Source organism: Schistocerca americana, chromosome 3 (genome assembly GCF_021461395.2).
Source record: "Schistocerca americana isolate TAMUIC-IGC-003095 chromosome 3, iqSchAmer2.1, whole genome shotgun sequence".
In the NCBI taxonomy this organism is placed as follows: domain Eukaryota; kingdom Metazoa; phylum Arthropoda; class Insecta; order Orthoptera; family Acrididae; genus Schistocerca; species Schistocerca americana.
Genome location: NC_060121.1, coordinates 595,785,697 through 595,806,058, shown reverse-complemented (window position 1 = coordinate 595,806,058; position 20,362 = coordinate 595,785,697). Strand labels below are relative to the sequence as shown.

General features: G+C 39.8%; 1 protein-coding gene across 1 annotated transcript in view; it reads right to left on the bottom strand.

The window, feature by feature from the left end:
• The window catches only part of LOC124607168 (zinc carboxypeptidase-like), a 149,484-nt gene that overhangs the window by 35,098 nt on the left and 94,024 nt on the right, over positions 1-20,362 (bottom strand). Inside the window, exons 6-8 of the mRNA XM_047139382.1 lie at positions 12,266-12,426; positions 10,804-10,888; positions 9,833-10,035 (exon numbers count right to left, since the gene is read on the bottom strand). Coding sequence (XP_046995338.1) covers positions 9,833-10,035; positions 10,804-10,888; positions 12,266-12,426 — 449 coding nt within the window. The remainder of the gene's footprint in view (positions 1-9,832; positions 10,036-10,803; positions 10,889-12,265; positions 12,427-20,362) is intronic.

Below are 20,362 nucleotides of genomic sequence, written 5' to 3'. Positions count from 1 at the left end.
CATTCTCCTGCGCTTAGATGGGACCTGCGGTAGTAATCGAAGACACGCCGACAGTTGCAAACCACTTGCATCCCTTACTTCTTGATGTCATTCCCTACGCTGACGTCGTCTTTCTTCAATATAATTGTCCGGGTCTCGGAGTCATAACCGTGCTACAATGGCCTGAGGAGCGTTACACTGAAATCACGATGATATCTCGGAGATCAAATCCTATGGAACCCATCTGAGTCGCTACTGGGCGCCATCATCGCGTACACAAAACGGCGGCCGGTTATTTACGCGAATTACATGACCTGTGGGTAGACATCGAACAGGCGCACACGCACTCTTGTATGAGTTAACCGTTACAACATACCTCCACAAACCTACCAAGAAACTGTAGGAGCCGGCCGGGGTGGCTGAGCGGTTTTAAGCTCTACAGTCTGGAACCGCGCGACCGCTACGGTCACAGGTTCGAATCCTGCCTCTGGCATGGATGTGTGTGATGTCGTTAGGTTAGTTAGGATTAAGTAGTTCTAAGTTCTAGGGGACTGATGCCCTCAGCAGTTAAGTCCCATAGTGCTCAGAGCCATTTTTTGAAACTGTCGGATCGATGACATGCAGAATCAGAGACGTATTTCATTCCAAAGGTGGACAAACAAGCTACTAAGTAGCTGGTCATAATGTTTTGGCTCATCAGAGTATAGCTTAACGATAAACACGGCAAATGCGAAGGTGATTCAGAGTAGGTGGAAGGAGATTGAAGACTTGCTCAAGATCAAAACTGGTAACGATACTGTAGTGGAGGAAGTGGAGGAATTCTGCTAGATAGGAAGTGAGATTTCACGAGACTGTGAAAGTAAGGAAGACATGATAAGAGGATTGGCACATGCAAAGCTTCACTGATATCGGATACTAATATGGAACTGAGGGAGACGTTCTTGTAAGTGTACATCATGGATACAGTATTACATGAAAATGAAACGTGGACTTACGGAATCAAGAAATGAAAACATTAAAAAGTTGGGAACGTGTACCATCAAACTGTGTTAAAAACTATGTGGAAATAATATCGTGTATAAAATCGAATAGTTCTAATATGAGTGAGTTAAGATAGATTTCTATAGACGACGTTTGCCAAAAGACGGGAATGGTTAATAGGGCATTTGCGACAACATAGTTCAAGTTAAACTGGTACTAAAAACAGCGGTAAATATGACAACATAGTTCAAGATGGAGGGCAGCATCAAACGACGAAGGATTACTGCCTAATAAAGAGAAATATAAAAATAAAACTTGCTACTTTGGGTAGCAGGTCAATCTTCGTAATATCTCACGAAACTATTATGCGTATGTTAGCTGACTAATGGTGCAACGGCCAACATGGGGGTAGGAAATATGACTCCTGACGTTTAAAATATGCGGAAACGTAGTCTAGTCAGACATTCACTTATGAAATCTGTGTTTTTTGTAAGAAGTGAATATGCCAACAGTGTTCATCCGGGTGGTGTTAATTTAATCATCGTATGAGCTTCGTTTATTTGTACTGAGGGGGGACTCGCAGGTATGCCTACAACTATCTCATCCAGACGTACTCATTCCGGTACCGTCGTCAACGGGTGTGGATGCTTGATGAGTGCTTGTGTGTTCTACAGGATGATGAAAAAGTTCCATTACCCCTATGTATTATTATATATTACGTAGATGTTACGAATTGTTGTTTTTGTTCTTGTTGTAGGTGCTGATACAGGCTCAAATCACGGCTGATAAGTTTACTTACACCGTAGAGGAATGGATGGCAACGAGGACGTTGGCTCACGAATGACCCTGTGCAGGCAAATCAATAAGAGATGTTCAGCATTGTTTCACTCTCAGGTTTCAGAAAGCTCCCCCAGCAAAACCAAAAATTTTACAGTGTGAGGAAAAGCTCTTTGCAGCTGGCTGCGTAAAAGTTAAGTCCTGCTCAGGACGACGACCAACAACACTGGAAACATGTGTAGGGTCTACAGCGTGTGTCGGACGTTCGCCAAAGAAGTCCATTCGTAAGCGCTCACAGGAATTGGAAGTTCCATACTGGATCTACATCTACGTCTCGTGGTGTGTAGCGGAGGCTACTTCTGGTACCACTAACTGATTCCCCGCCTCCTATCCTATTACACTCGCGAATGGGAGTAGAAAGAATGATTGTCGGTAGGCCTATGTATTGGTTTTAATTTTTCAAATTTTATTATAATAGCAGGCAGTAATATGTTGTCCGACTCATCCTGGAAAAATGTTCTCTCGAAATTTCAATAATAAATCTCTCCGTTATGCACAACGCTTCTATTGTCACATCCGGAAAAGGTGATTGTTGAGCCGCTCTTCGTTGTATCTTCACTTTGCTCTCTCTCTCTCTCTCTCTCTCTCTCTCTCTCTCTCTCTCTCTAGCTCTCTCTTCTGCCAGTCATACCTGGTAAGGATCACATCCTGATGAACGGTACTAACGAATCGGTGCAGAAAACTCCTTGTAAGCCACTTCCTTCATGGCTGAGTTACATTTCCTTAAGATATTTCCTATGAATCTTAATCTGACATCTACTTTGTTTATGTGGTCGTTTCACCTAAGATCGCATTGGATAGTTACTCCTAGATATTTTGCGGTAGATACTGTTACCAGAAATTTCTTATTAATCGTTTTTATGTACAGTAGTGGCTTTCTCTTCCTTTTTATGCGTAATACGTTACATTTATTCACGTTCAGGATCAACAGCCAGAACCTGCACGATTGATCGATCCCCTGCAGGTCATATGCAAATCAATAGCATCTCTGGCATTGCTACTTTGTTGTAGACAACAGCATCATCTGCGAACAGCCCTAAAGAACATCCGACGCTACTACATCATTTATATACATTGTAAACAGTAACGATCCTATCACACATCCTTGGGGTGCTCCAGATTTTGCCTGTAAGTTTGTCGATTCTGTTCCTTTAAAAGTGATGTGTTGTGTTCCTTCTGTAAGGAAGTCTTGAGTCCAGTCGCAAACCTGGTCCAATATTCGATAAGCTCGTATATTTTTCACTAAACGACAGTGCGGGACGTTATCAAAGGCCTTCCTGAAGTCAAGGAGCACGGCATCAACCTGGGCGCCATTGTCTACAGTATTATGCAGCTCATGGAGGAACACAACTAGATGAGTTTCGACAAGATCCCTGTTTGCGGAATCAATGTTGATTATAGCAGTGGAGATCTTCGTACTCCAAAAACGTCATAATTCTGGAGCTGAACATAAAACATGTTCCATAATTCTATAAGATGGACTCGGCATTACAGAACCATATAGAGAGAAGCATTTAAATATTAGTTTGTTACCGAATTGAGTGATAATGACATGCCAAAGGTCATCAGGTTTTTGGGCTAGTGCTGCTTTTTTTACAACTTTTCCTTTGTGGAGGAAAGGGTTTTTCCGGAAAAGTGTGCAATATACTACAGTGCAAAAGTTAGAAATATTTATTTCTGGAATAAAGAAAACTCACATTTTGTAAAGAACGTGAAAACAATCCATTGCATGTCATGATCTGGGATGCAATGTCTACAATCCACTTTATAGGTACGCAATTCTTTTTCGGTGCTGTGAATCAAATTGAGTATGTCACCATGTTCGATAATTGGTTTATTCCACACCTGCAGGATCGGGAACCGCGTGGTCGTGCATGGTTGCAGCAGAATGGAGCACCAGCCCATTATATTCTCAATGAGGTATTTTATGATAAATGGATTAGACGTGGTTATGTTTCGAAAACGGTGGTGTACACACAGACACTCTGGAATAAATAACGAAGAATAGTCATACTACCTCAGATCTGTCCTTTGCCAAGATCGCATTAACACAATGTGATCATTACAAATATATGGACACAGGGTGGGGCTTTTTGATAACTCTATAGTATTGTGTAATCCATGAGTTTATATCGACGATGTAAACATCAACAAGGAGTGAATACAGTTTATACCTCTAGAACAGCACTAATAATACCAACAAATCCAATATTTACATTTGACACACAGATCACTGACGATGAAACATGGCGTCATTTCTTTGGGCCATTGAAGAGCTTTAGAGTTCAAACCATAACGTCGATGCTAATTCTGATGATCATATGCACTGTCACCTACTTTTAGCAAATACTGTAAGTATTTTATTTCCTTTGTCAAGCTACCTACTTGAGAACTCACTGCATTCCTTTAACAAACTGCGTTAGCATAGTGAGTCAGTGACGTTACAGTGACGAACTACTGTCAGAAGATCTTGCTGCAATTATTTGGATTATTTCTTGTAAGTGGTGGAAGCTTCTGTTCAAAATTCAAAACTAATGACAGCTGTGAAGTTGATGAATTTAACAAACGTAAAAGCAAACTAAGTTCAGAGTCTTAAGAAATTTTGTTTCAAATTAATTGCTAGATGCGACAACAAAACGATTCAATGGAGGGGAAGAGTGAAAAGACCCACTATTAAACTTAACAACATTAAATGAGGTACAACAATAATAGAGTGTTTAATTAAATGACTTAATTGACCAGGAAACCGTACGCCTAATACTACAAGAGGGATTTTAAGTTTTGACAGTAGCTACAACAAAATTGACGTAAGTATTAATAAAAGAATTCAAGAGGTCGTTTCATCACAATCAGACAGTGACGGACTTGAATAACTAGAGTAAATATTTCGCCAATCAGCTCTAAATTTATAATGACAGCTTGGGCGAATTTCATACGACTGTTACTACTGAGAAGCAATTCGAATAATGCAGCCTCCAACTAATAACCGTTGCATAAGGCTAAACAGCAGACCCCTAGAAGTCCAACTTAAAACTTTGCTCAAACTCAGATTGTAGTTTATGGACAACCATGAACGCACAAATGACAAGCAGCCAGAGAGCTTAACCAACATACTTAAAGTTGCTTATACTTTTAACAAGGAAAGATGCCTAAATTCTAAGATTCTTGAAAATAAACACATAATAAGAAGACCGTTACAGCCTGTACTGCAACACCAATTAAGCAAGCAGAATAGTAAATTAAACTCATGAATTCACTAGGGAGTAGTACTATTTAGAGTGCGCACAGCCTTTGACCTACTCCCGTAGAACGCATTGCTGTCCAATACACGATAACTGCGTACAGCCGGCCGAAGTGGCCGTGCGGTTAAAGGCGCTGCAGTCTGGAACCGCAAGACCGCTACGGTCGCAGGTTCGAATCCTGCCTCGGGCATGGATGTTTGTGATGTCTTTAGGTTAGTTAGGTTTAACTAGTTCTAAGTTCTAGGGGACTAATGACCTCAGCAGTAGAGTCCCATAGTGCTCAGAGCCATTTGAACCATTGAACCAACTGCGTACAGTTTAACATAAACGGTCAAACTTTTGATTCACTGAGGCGTCTCAGACAGCACCTCAACAACAAGGCACCAACAGCCCACAGCCCACAACGTAAAAATGTGTCTCAAACTGATCTTTTTAATTATTTTTTTAAGATCGCTTCCCCTAGACGTAGCCCGGCAGGTACAAACAGCCGACGCTACTCACAGTCAGTCACTGGTGCGTCGCGTTCCTTGCATACAACTCCGCTGGCCGTCCAAAAGGCCCTCCTGCCCCGCAACAGGCTCAGCGCTACGTGGTCACTTCCTGCACGCCGCGGTCCTTCCTCTGACCGTGCTTTTTTTGGTGGTAAGTTCCTATGGGATCAAACTGCTGAGGTCATCGGTCCCTAGCCTTACACATTATTTAATCCAACTTACTCTAACTTACGCTAAGGACAACACATACAACCAAGACCGAAGGAGGAATCGACCCTCCGACGGGGTTAGCCGTGCCAACCATGGCAAGGCGCCTCAAACCGCTTGGCTACCCCGCGCGGCTGGGACCCCGTGCTACTTGGAGCCAACTTCCCAACTGCGAGGCGCGCTGTCGCACCACAGAGGCGTGTTCGGACAAAGATAGCAGCACGAGGTCACAACCGACAATAGAGAGATCTAAGCGAGCCGCACGGCTCAGTACTAGCATTTCTGAGCACTCTTCGGTATGAACGCACTTTTATCAACAACAGGGTACACATATCACTAGGAAAAGAACAAAATAAAGAAATAAAGGATTCAGCCAGAATGCGCGAACAGGAAATAATTATAGGACAGCGATAGGAAAAGAGAGGCTGTATCAACACAGATATATCTGTACCATTGTTTTTTTGTTGTTGTTGTTGTTGTTATTGTTGTAGTCTTCCGTCCAGAGACTGGTTTGATGCAGCTGTCCATGCTACTCTATCCTGTGCAAGCTTCTTCATCTCCCACTACCTAATGCAACCTACATCATTCTGAATCTGTTTAGTGTATTTATCTCTTGGTCTCCCTCTATGATTTTTACCCCCCACGCTGCCCTACAGTACTAAATTGGTGATATCTTGATGCCTCATAACATGTCCTACCAACCGATCCCTTCTTCTAGTCAAGTTGTGCCACAAATATCTCTTCTCTCTAATTCTATTCAATACCTCCTCATTAGTTATGTGGTCTACCCATCTAATCTTCAGCATTCTTCTGTAGCACCACATTTCAAAAGATTCTATTCTCTTCTTGTCCAAACTATTTATCTTCCACGTTTCACTTCCATACATAGCTACACTCCATACAAATACTTTCAGAAACGACTTCCTGACACTTAAATCTATATTCGATGTTAACAAATTTCTCTTCCTCAGAAATGCTTTCCTTGCCATTGCCAGTCTACATTTGATATCCTCTCTACTTCGACCATCATCAGTTATTTTGCTCCCCAAAATAACAAAACTCATTTACTACTTAAAGTGTCTCATTTCCTAATCTAATTCCCTCAGCATTACCCGACTTAATTCGACTACATTCCATGATCCTCGTTTTGCTTTTGTTGGTGTTCATCTTATATCCTCCTTTCGAGGCCATGTCCATTCCGTTCAACTGCTCTTCCAAGTTCTTTGCTGTCTCTGACAGAATTACAATGTCATCGGTAAACCTCAAAGTTTTTATTTCTTCTCCATGGATTTTAATACCTAATATAAGTGTTCGTTATTCCTATGCGCTTTTCGAGAGTGGAACAGTAGAGAAATAGCTTGAAGATGGTTCGATGAACCCATTTCCAAGCACCTGATTATGAATTGCAGAGTAATCATGTAGATGTAGATGCAGATGGGGTCTCTGGGCCAACAATGATATACGATTATTATCATAGTACAAACAAGGAACGTAGTTAAACATTACATTAGGACTATGTTCGTAAAATTTTTAAGTTGATCATAGTTTTAACGATTTTTCTGTACTTTGTATTTCAATAATTCCAGTCACTGCCCTAATTTATTTACTGAAGTTTAAGTATTTGTACTTGATAATTTTGCTAAACTGCATAAACACAGGAAATGGCCCCTGAGAAGATAAAGAGAACCAGTGTATCAGTTTTGATGTACAGGGTGATTTTGATAAATGTGGGCAAACTGCAACAAACTATCCCTAAGAAGATAAGGAGTAAAAGTGGTCATATAGTCATATGGCCAGGATTGCATTGTACGGGAGCTTCATGTACTTCAAATTAGAGATAAAAGATATGTAATACCTTTGAAAGCTCACATGTAAACACACCAGATATGTGCGAATGTCCCCTGTGTACTAGTGTTTGAGTGGAATGGTAGCAGCGAATCACCAACACTGAGACACTCTCAGCAAGCGGGTGGGGACTATTCGCAACTGTCTCATGGGACCAGTAATCCGTTCATCACGTCTGACAGGCGAAACACATCTGCTCTTCCTGCTTGTGATCCTCTCTCCTTTTCTGGTGCCTTATATGGTACGAAGAGTGAGGTGGGTGCTGCATGCTCCAGCTCACTTCTGAATTTCTGTGCGGATGCAAATCGACAACATTTACTGTACCTCGACCACACATTGAGGCTGAACTGGTGTTGATGGTCTGCTGCAACAACATCACCAAAATGCTAGTACAGACAGACTATTCACACTTACCTGCTGTGCTCTGATGTATGTTTTCAGTCTCTGATACACAGCAAAGATATTTTATCTCCATCTTCAGGTGGGTGTACCGCCTTTGGAACACGTTCCCACGCATTTTCATATGTCCATAGCGTCTCTCTTGCGACGTATCCACTTAGCGATCTTTTCCTGCTGTTTGTTCCCGTTTATCATAATTGCCCTATGTATCAAAACTGATACACAGATGCAGAATATTAGTAATCGAAAAACTTAATACGAAATTGCAGTGTTGAAAGAATGCCGTAGCACATAACAAAATGATAGTTTAAAATGTTCTTGACGTACAGAAAATTTAAAGAGTTTTCCAAGAGCGTGCAATCTTGATCAGTTAGATATATACAAATTGTTTTCCGCTTTTGTGTGTATTGGGGAGACACTGAAATATTGCCGACATTAAATATATGGAAAATTAAAAGTTTCAGCCAGTCGCAGAAAACTGATAATCCGAATCCTGTTAATAACAGTTTCCTTTCAGTTGTTACTGTATATGTAACAACAGGAAAAGAACTTGCAGTTCTGTACAAAATGTCAAGCGAGTCATTCAATGCGTGTTTCATTTGTTGTCTTTTCGTGAAAAAAAGTGTTAACTACTTTGGTGGCATCATTTTAATATTATTGAGTGAGGTTTTGGATAATGGTGACGTCGTTTCTAATGCATCTAAGAAACATGAGAGAAGAACGAATTTTTTTCTTTCTTCACGATGACTTTTTTATATTGTAATCGCTTAAGGTAAATTGTACGCAGTCAAACGAAGTATGAAAACATAAAACTTTGAAGTCTTAAGAAAAATCGAAGTTTAGGTTACATTCTATTTTTGTTAGTTAGCTTTTTCTATTTATATGAGTCATTTCTGGAGCACGTTGAGCGAATCATCCATATTAACGATCTATAATAAAAAGTCCGCTTTTTACAGGAGAATATATAAGTCTGTATGAAAACCTAGTTATTCAACTGGTTGGCAAGAGCACCGTCAGTGCCTGCTCAAGTAGTTCTTGATTAAATCAATATATATTTGTAAATTAATTCTGGCTTCACGAGTGATTTTCTCGTATTTACATTCCCATCTGCCCAGTATCCTTTACCAAATATCATCTCAATGCGACATCCCATGTATTCTAAGAGTAATTTCTTATGCAATACTCTGTCTGTTACAGCCTCCCGCAGCACAGAGCTATGCTTATCTATTTGTAACTCGAAACTTCGTAAAGGAAGTTTAACGAGCTGTGACAACGTGAAGCTTTTATGTATGTGGAAATCAGTGAGGCCCTTTAACTCGGTCAACTGGCCTTACAGATAAACCAGTGGAGATATTGCCATCGTAGTCAGATGTGTGTTTACTTTTTCAGTCTTTGACATATGTAGCTTTCTGGACTGGTACAAACACATTCTTTGCACAGGCTTTCCCTACAAGAAATGACGTATGTGCGCTGTCACGCAGTCATGTAGTGGACATATGCTGCCAGCTTTTTACTTCTACATTAATTATTTTGTTTTACCTATATTGTGTCCACCGCAAGACCAGTTTGATTCATAATTCAGATAACGAAGTCCGGGACTTTACTTTGAAACTTTATACTGGGATTTATGTTGACCAAGAAGTAAGCACACAATTATTTAATGTCTTCAAACAAATGTCGCTAATGTTTCAATTTGGTCTTAATATTCTGCAGCTAAAGTCTACTACATAAATGGTTAATTAGCTGCTAGTGACTACAATAGTGTTACAAAGTCAGATCGAGTGACGCTAACAAACAGAACAAAATAAATACGCCGGTCCTGATTCAATAATGCTGTCACAGAAGACTCACCAGGTCGTCGTAGTTCGGTGCTGTCACGCTGTATAAGCCATACGGGAACATGAGCATCTGCCCGTAACTGTGGAAGTCTAGGTAGACCTGGAAGTCGTCGCCCAGACTCGCCAAAAATTCTGAGAAGGTTCTCGTTTCAACCTCGGAGAAGGGTTCTGGACCGGCGAAGTCCGATGAACACACCGTGGAGCTGGCACCTTCTTCTGTTGGTGAGGAAACACATATGCTTGTGAACACATGACTACTGAGGCCATTTATTCGTGTATCTATGCAGTTGCTTCTAGATTTATGAGAGCGTTTGTTAGTTGTAGCAAACTACAGAATGAACACCTTTAACCTAGATATAGCTAGAAAATACCAATGACATGCATATTTAAACTCAAAGAGAATTACAGTGTGTATAGATGAAAGGGATGGAGTTCTCTAGCTCTCAATGATTTGCTGTTGTTCTCGCATGTTCAATGACTGGGGTCTCGCCGCGTTGGTCTGTTCTGTACAAGTCTCTTCGTCGTTTCGGACCTACTACAACCAACACCCATTTCAGTTATCCCCTCAGCTCTCATCTCGACGTTGGTTGAAACTCTTACCGCACTTTTCACTACGTGTCCTATGGCAATTAGCCTAGAATAAAGTTAAAGGATAATGCCAATGGACACTCGTATCTAAATCCTGGAACATGTTTTCGTGATCTGGCAACTGATAATTCGTGCCCGAGTTAAAGAGTGTGTTTGGTTCAATAGAAAAAAGATAAAAGTCACCTACATACACGTATAATTTATCCTTAATTATATGTAATACTCATTTTAGTTTCGAGTATTGGAGAATCGTAAATACTATCGACGTTAGGAAGGTTATTTAATTGCTGCACCACTGTGTACAAAGACACAGAGATAATTACGCTCAGTAGATACCAATGGACATACGAGTATTGTGAAAGGCGGACCAGTACTTGCTGTAGATTCAAAACTTACCTCCCCAGTGGAAGTCCCAGTTACGATTCGGGTCAGCCCCGTAGCACGGCGTGTATGGGGTGCGAGTCCCGCGCCAGTTGCGATCCTGCGGACAGATGTCAATCCTGAGCACGACGACAGCTGGGAAGCACTTGTACTCTACATCAGCTCCCGTAGTCCAGAAGCTACTGAGAAACTCCAAGGCAGAGGCTACTTTCTAAACTTCCTGATAGATCAAAACTTTATGCGGGACTGCGTTTCGAACCCGAAACTTCGCACTTCCCTGCCAATGGTCTTACTGACTGATTCAGGCATGACTCGTGGCCTATCCTCACAGCATCAATTACGCAGCGCCTTTCTCTAGCTACGCCAACTACATGCAAGGTTACCTGTATACTTTTCTATCCTACTCGGACGTAAACTGAAAATCTCTGTGCTCACTCTCAAGGACAGTCTGATATAACTTTCATGTGTAACGTCAGACATCACCTTGGCTAGAGACATTGTACTACTTGCGTTTGTTGATGTGGGAGGGGGAGGGGACAACAACGATTATAGAGTGAATGTATTACTGTCACTACAACGCACCAGCATACACTGTAATTAAAATTATTTCATAGAATAAATATACATTACTTTGTTTCAGAACTGGTAATAACAACATGTAAAACATATTTTCCATCATTCTAGGAATCAATGTATTGGTTAACATTATGGGCCGCTGTGCATACATCTGTCTACTGAGAACACTCTTCAGTTGCTCATATGCATTACGAAAGATGCGAGGTGACAGTTTAGAGTTATTCATCACGTACACAGATACACCCAAGACAAGGTGTTAGTAGCCTACGTTTATCTTCATTGGCGCTCCGGATGCTTCTTGGAACGGCGAAACAAGTTTTAGTGCACAGTCATGAAAACCTCTGGCCGGAATTTTGGAATATGTTTCTGAAAATATATTTCACTGAGTGACAGCTATTTCAAATTTTTTAGGTTTCCATTCATATAACACAGTGTAGTCAAAGAAATAAATTTAGGAAGCAATACTCTAAATAAACAAATATACCGAGTTCTATCTGGATTTAATTGGACCAGAAAGAAAAACAACGACATTATATTCTAGAGTTAATGTCGTAATCTGTAACAAATCAAATGGCTCTGAGCACTATGGGACTTAAATTCTGAGGTCATCAGTCCGCTAGAACTTAGAACTACCTAAACCTAACTAACCTAAGGACATCAACACATCCATTCCCGAGGCAGGATTCGAACCTGCGACCGTAGCGGTAGCGCGGTTCCAGACTGTAGCGTCTAGAAACGCTCGGTCACTCCGGCCGGCAATCTACAACATCACATTAACTAAATTCTTATTGTCATTCCGAACTGGACTTACATACCCTATATATTCGATTAATTCAACAAAACTGAATAGCATACAGACTATTAACCTGATAAATTTGATAAAGTTTAGTGTGCTACTCACCGTGGTCCAAGTGTATACGTATCCATCAGGGTTGAGGTTAGGGAAGACGTAAAAGTTAAACTGCCTCACGGTGTCCCTTACGGCCGAGTCATTGGTGGTCAGTATCTGATTGATGATCCACGTAGCGGTGGCGGGGCCGATCCACTCACCAGCATGGATGCCTGCCAAGTCATATTTGTAATAATTCCGATCAGAATTAGTAATGCGTGTCAGTGCAAAATTTACTGAAAAAAGAATCGTCTAAACAAGAAAGCCCAGCGAGTTTTAATAAATAATCCAGTGATTACGGGTTTGACGGCAGATGACAAAACAATCTTGTTCCTGTTACTTGATGAGACCCTCACCGCCGTGTAAGTTTTGCGAATATGACGAAAGCTATTCTTCATTATCATTACATGATTCATCGTGAAAATGTTTAATTTTCTCACCTCCTGCTTGTGCATGTACACTACCTGACAAAAAAAGTGAAGTATCTAGAAGACCTGATCAGATGCCAATGTAAGTTCGTCTGTATACACACCATTGACAGGCAAATAAATGACTTGATATGCAATTCTCTGTGACAGGTAGAGTGCACTGGTGTGATTTCTGTTTAGTGGTGCTACCAGACTTGGTGGCGTATAAAATGAGAAGACCATCGTAAAGGACTCATAGATGCCGCGTAATCATGTGAGAAAGCATTATCAGCAACTGACGGTGTTGGAAAGCTAGTAGCGATTGAGCGATCTGTCAGTCGTCCTTAGGAGTTGCGGGCGGCCAACGCCTATCTCTCGTTAGGTTAACGCCGGAAGGTGTGGCGGCTTTGTCTTCTGTGGTAGGAACAGCTATGTAGTGTTCAGCTACTAACGAAACTTTCGTAGAAAAGAAATCCCAAGTAATCAACACTGAACTTCAATAGTAGTGACTTTTCTGTCCGCCAGCAACTATAAAGATGTACATAGATGGAGCACAAGAACTGCACTAAGATTCAAGTCCAATGAGAGTTATGGTGAAACCAGTTCTACATCGTTGGCTGTAGACTGAAAAAGTTTCGACAACCGCATGACTGACGCCGAATTATCTCTCTCTTCAAGCAACGCGTCAGTGTTTCATAGACTAGGATCTCTGTTCTCTAACTTCTCAAGTGGCGTCGACAGTCGGCCAATAACGAGTGACAGTTTTCCGAGAGCATCACAGAATATCCAAAGCGTTTCCTTCTCCTTTCTTGTGTGGTTGAGAGGGACGGTTCCTTGCCTTTTATCGTACACGTAATAGTAATAACTGTCGACTGTACGTAATTTGGTGTGGCAGGTCTCACTGTTGCTACGTCTTCTTTGCTTCAGTCTGGGTCTGTCTGCTCAGACCCCTTGCTTCAGCGTTCCCAGCATAAGAAACATGAGGTATGAATTCTCACGAGGGCAAGTTAGCAACCACACGCTTACAACAGGCCTGATTCACATGTGTGTACACATACGGAATTATATATGGATGTTTTATAATGAAGTACGGCGTTTTCTTACTTTTTTACATTTGTGTATATATGTTTTCTACAATTTTTAAATATAAATACAATGATTATGGGATACTCTTCTAAACCATTATTGTCGTACATCGCATAGAGATGCAGCTGGCTACTTTTTATGTAAAAAGGACAAAAATGTTTTTCACCACTCTCATAATGTGCGTAGGTTGTGATCCTTCTCCAAGTAACCTTCTAGGTAGAGCAACCACAGCTATGAGTAATCATCTTAGATATTAATAAGCTGCTTCAGCTGTATTTACTCCTTTATTTTTAGATTACTGCCGGTTTCGTGGCACTACAAGCCACATCGTCAGGTGAACATCTGTGCAACAGTAAAATCAGTAAAATAACAACCTTGAGACACCCACTGATATAACTAACTAAAATTATTTTAAGTTTTAAAAATTTATAGAAAGCTATTAAAATTTTTACGTGAGATAATTAAAAAGTTTTTACTCACTTAACTAAAATATTTGTGCTAAAACGCTTGGAATTTGTACTCAACATTCGTTGTCGATTAGAACTAAACATCGTTAAAAGGCGGTATATCATTCAGTAAAAACAGCCCGATTCCAATCCAATATGGTGGATGAGTCTTAAACAAATTATACCATAATGAATCATTGGTAGGGTGTGAATAAATAAAACACCTTTAATACTTAATTCGCTGCTAGCACACAAAACCGAGAATTGGTTACAAGAAAATGTAAAAGTTTTAATAATTTTAAAATTAAAAAAAAAAATTCAATATAATTTCTTAGATTTATCATGTCAGATGTTGTCTCAGGACTGTTATTCCTTCTGGTTTTGTTGTTACACAGATATTCACCTGAAGATGTGGCTTTTGGTGCCATGAAACCGGAAATGATGTAAAAATAAAGGAATCTGCATTATCGGTGCAATTTTGTCGCTCTGTGTTCAATCTTGAACTGGTCAGTGCGTCTTGTACGAACTATTTAGTCTACCATCACACCTCTAAATTAATTTCAAGCTTAGAGATTAGCGCATATTATCACTTTATCGTTACAGCAAGAAGACTTGTCAGCAAGGGAAACTGCCCATCGCATTGGCGTACACAACAGCAGTGTCATTCAACAATTGTACCCCTATCGTACGACAAAAAAAAGACTACTTCTTAGTGGTCACCGGAGGTTAACAGTGGCTAATGTCTGCTGCCATCAAAATATGGCTCGTAGGTACCCTGAAGAGAGCTCCTGCCTTCTTGAAAGTAAATATGAAGGGCGAAGTCGATCCTGACAATACCCAGCCATCACCAGTCTTTGTTCCTAACATCCATTACGAACAACAATATATTCAACCAACACTGTGATGCGCGCAGATGGTGGGCAAAGGAACTCCTGTAATGGAAAGTGGATCGGTGATGTCGGGTTATTTTCACTGATGAAAGTAGTATTTATTTGACATCTGATGATCCAGGAAGAAGAGGAAACAGGCGACGAGCTACCACTGCACGTTATAATATTTTACGATACACGTTCAGCAGGGATGCGATTCACGCCTGTTTTGGGCCAGTATTGTGTACAGATGTGGCATGGCTTTCACCACAACCAAAGGTAATATGAGAGCTTATCTTGTGTTGGTGGTCAAGTTTTCCAAAGACATCATCCTCAAATCTGTGAAAATATTAAGTACATGTTTCGATCTTGTTTTGTCTTTTGGAATAATTCTTGATGAAATGGAAAATTTGTAAAATAAATAAATTTATTTATTCTGATTTCTTTAATTTATTACAGCCACTAATACAAACATTTTTAGCTCTAGTTTTTAATTCGATTACTCTCATATTATTAAGATTCCTTGTAGGAATAAGTAAATTATGCACTATAATTAAATTATCATGCTTACTTAATCTGTTGGAATCAGTAATATTACTCTTCTACAATAATCACACAAATAGGCCACAGTACATTGTTCCACTTTGGTCTATTACTTAATATAAAAGTTTTATGAAGGAATTTTAAAAAGAGGCTCAGCCAGATTTCTGATTTTTTATATATTCTATAGTAGATTTCATACATTTACGTGTATGTTTATCTCAATACAATGGATTGGGGCAAAAACATTCTGTTTCTTTAATATCTTGACAATCAACACATTTTTGAGTGTGTTATCAGTCTCAGTCTGTCATTCACCATATTTCATCGACAACAGTATCTTCAAATGTTTTTAACTCAGAATTCGTTAAAGTGATTTTTATAACCTCCAATCACACAAGGAATTCGCTTACTATTGTATACTCTTATGTGATATTCATTTTAAGTTTTTCAAAATTTACACAGTTTTGATTGAATGTGCTCCATTCATATAGGAAAAGTTTTTGGAAGGAAAAAGTAAAATTTTCTAGTTAATAAACATAAATCAGCTATTCCAGCTTTAAATACTTTTTTGTGAATTCATTATATTCATAGTATTGTCCTAAAAGAAATACATCAAACCATTAATGTACCTAAATACAGAATTCATTCCAGTATGCCCTTCTGGAAGTTTTCTAGTTATAACATCTCTAGTTTTATATTTATAATTGCATTCATCTATTGCCATATAGGAAACTTCATTAAGGAATAATACATGATTTACTGTAAAATCTTATGTAATCCCCTACTAGAAATTGACTTAGGATAGCCTGGTATTAATTGTAATGTATAAAAATATATGATGTATAGCATATTGACACAAATAAAATAAACTTCTACTTCGTGTTTAATATATTTCATCTATTATTTTGTAAATCCTGTTTGAGAAATGTTATCCAGTTATTTATTAGCTATGATCTCATATCACTACCAATCCTCAACGACTTTCGATAACATATTTATAAAATCCCATTCACAAATGATATATGATTGTACACAGACTGTGTACTGAGCCCATCAGGGCGATCGAACTTCTTCATCTAACATAAAGATTCATTTGGTTCAGATGAAGCAACTGGGATTCTTTATGGTTTTTATGGCTGTGTTATTGTCAGTATTTTTTGGAATAGAGTCGATGTCATCTTGAGAGAGTTCTAAATGTGAACCACCGTAGTATGGATGCATTGTTGCTGTATCAACATCTGTGTATTTTAAAATTAAAGCATGACCAGTTTCATGAACGAAAACTTCAAATAGATTTGCTTTACCCTTATCAATCTCCAAGTATCACAACTCTTTGTCATCCATATGCATTTCCACTGGATCATTATTCATAGTTGGGAAACATGTATGACCTAAGACATTATTACCATTTCTGTCTAGATGCTTTGGACAACAGTAACCATACACTTAATAACTATGTACTCATCTGTTATTTATAATTAAAATATCAGGGTTTTTGTTATCTTGATGAAACTGAAAGCAAATATACTGTTGTCATATATTAAATGTGATTTTTGCTACTTGTAATACCTTTTTAGCCATGCCTTTATAATACCATTTTATATTTTTCTTATTCCATTTATACCTAGCAATTCTATAGTCAGTATTCATGTGTGGAATGAAATATCATTAAAGCTTATCTAAATACATCTCTCACTTGAGTAAGTTTTGTTTCATTCTAAGTATATATCAATATTCGTTCAAATATTTCATTGGTTTACTCTTTTCACATGCAACTGCTATTTTCATGTACAACATTAGTAGAAAGAAGTATTATAAGATTTTGTTAAAATGAAGTTTCCCTGCTCTGGATCCAAAGGGCTATGCTGGCAGTAGTTTACCTACAACAAGGATCACTCAAGCAGGACTGGCTGAAAGGGAGGGGGCCAGACAAAGTGTGTCCCACAATGGCCTTTCTGTCCTCAGTGTCCTATCCTCATCCTATTCCTGCCTTATCCTTTTTTCTACCATTCTTTGTCATAAGTAAAGAGTGGCGTGGACAGGAACCCTTAGCCATAGTGAAGCAATCTGTCTAGAGGTGACATCCCTGAATAATAAGCCTCTCAAGAAAACAACTTGGGTAGTATCTTGGAGAGTGGCTTTCCACAGCCCGCAAAGAATAATCTTCAACCAACCATCGAGGAAAATTTCCCTGAATGCAATACCCCAGGTGGTAATCATTCACTGTCACCCAAAATGACCTTAGCCAACCTTTAGATTCTGAGGAGTCTGCACTAAAGTGCTTTGAGGATGAGTCGAACCATCCTGAAATCACTGGATTTAAACTCAGACCAAGATGGCAAAGCTTCTTCAGAACATTTAATCTTAATTCACTGCTAGAAGTGGGTAAACTGAAACATCTGACCGTTTCACTAATACAATACAAAATAGTATTGACAGCGGTACAGGAAACCAGATTCACAGATGATTATGTCATCGAGTCCCAAGGATATAGAATCCTCAAAGGAAAAGTGGATCAGTGGGTAATGAAGAACCTAAGTCACTTAGGTACAAGGTTTATAATCAGTCAGAAAATACTGGATTCAGTGATTGACTTCACCTCTCGAAGCAGTTGTGTATCCATCCTCTCCCTCAAACGTGATAACAAGGGCTACAGTGCAGTCAACGTACATTCCCCAACCAACCAGAACAACAGACGCAATCCACACAGAACTGAAAAATTCTGGGAAGACTTATAAGATATTCTCTCTAAAGTTTCAGAGACACACACCAACATACTGCTTGGTGACTTCAATGCCCAACTGGAAGGAGGGAAAAAGTACAGAAATATAGTGGGCAACTATGCAGCACATACGAGAGCCACCCACAATGGGGCACGATTGGTGGATCTTTGTAGGACTTATGGGTTGTTCATGTCAAACACTTGCCAAGGAATCAGAGGGCTTTGGTTTGACCTAACACCAGCTTGGGTGAACTCCAATTAGATCATGTGGCCATTTCAAGAAAATCTCAGAAGAAAAAACAAGTCCTGAAGGTATTAATAAGTGCCAGTCTAGATTCAGACCACTACCTCCCAAAGATCAAAATGAGACTACAACCTATAATCACAAGAGTACACAGAACTTTGAAGATGATAAGATCTGACATAAGTGAGGTAAAAACAGACAAGAAATAAGGCAGGGGCTGAACACCACAGATTTCAACTGCTGTGACCAACTTAAGGAGACTCTTGTGAAGATGGCCAATGAACTCACCCCCATCACGAGAATAAGGAAGCATCCATGGTAGAATGAAAACTGTGGCAATGCACTAACCCAAAGACTGACACTGTGGGGGAAGTGGAATTGTCAGAGAACCAAGAAAAATTGGCAGAACTTTTTGGAACAAAGAAGGCTTACAGGTAAGCTAATTCAATAAACCAAACAGACCTTCACGCAATATCAACCAACCCAAATCGAAGAGAGCTTCGCTACGAATAACTTCAGAGTTCTCTACAGAACCTACAAGCAGACACTCAGAAAATACAATCCGCCAAGCCTCCACTTAAGAGACTCTCAGGGTAAACTGGCTTTTAACAATGAGGATAACAGCCACCTCTTACCTCACTACTTGAAAAACCTATTCAGCTGTGATCCGCCCAGCGAATACTTCGATTACAAACAAACCACACCCAACCCAGACTCACTGCCTGCTTCATTGGAAGGGTTTGGACAAATCATTCAGTTTCTAAAGAATAATAAGGTAGCTGGAGAGGACTCTATCGTTGCTGAACTCTGTAAATGTGCTGGGAGCAATTCCATGGGCAAACTCTCTGACATCATCCAGGACATCTGGGAAACCTGATTGGAACACGGTTCTGAACCATCCTCTTCACAAAAATGGAGACTTTGCTGATCTGAACGACTACTGTGGAATTTCTCTTGTCCCAATATCATACATGAATCTCTCCAAGGCGTTACTAACAAGGGCGGAAGATCAACTGGATAGTCAACAGGAGAATATCAGTAAGGCTTCAGAAAGACCCAATTCTGTGCTGGACAGGTCCTCAACCTTAAAACTGTACTGGCATACTCCAAGATGAGGAACTGCAAGGTGGCCATCACCTTTGTTGATTTCAGGAAGGCCTACGACTGTGTTGATAGAGAAACGCTTAACAAAGTACTCCAGCGACTAGGACTAGACAACAAAACTCGCAGATTCATTCTAAAAACCTTGAGCAACACCCATTTTGAGGTCAAATTTAGAGGTGAGATCTCAGAAAGATTCGAGATAGAAACTGGAGTTAGACAAGAGGATGGACCCTCTCCACTTCTCTTCAACTGTGTCCTTGAAAAATTTGTGAGAGAATGGCGCCAGGAACCGACCAGTTTGGGTGTTCAGAGTGGTGTCTACCTAGGCCATAAGGACTTTTTGTAGATTGCCTCGCTTTTGCAGATGACCTGGCACGGATTGCTGATTCTCTTGAAATGCCAACAATGCAGGTAAACGGTCTCAGAAAACAAGCTGTCAAGGTGGGTCTTCAAGTGTCACTAGAGAAAACAGTTCTTCACCAAGATCAAAGAATTTAACAGAGAGATGGTGCTAGATCAGGGAAACATCAAAAGAACTGAGAAATTTAAGTACCTCGGTGAATGGATTGAACCCAACTTATCAGAAAAACGTCGTTATCCATAAGAGTCAACAAGTTGGAACAAGCCTATCGACTGACTATGAACACCTACAGTTAAAAATGTCTGTCACGCAACCTGAAATTTAAGC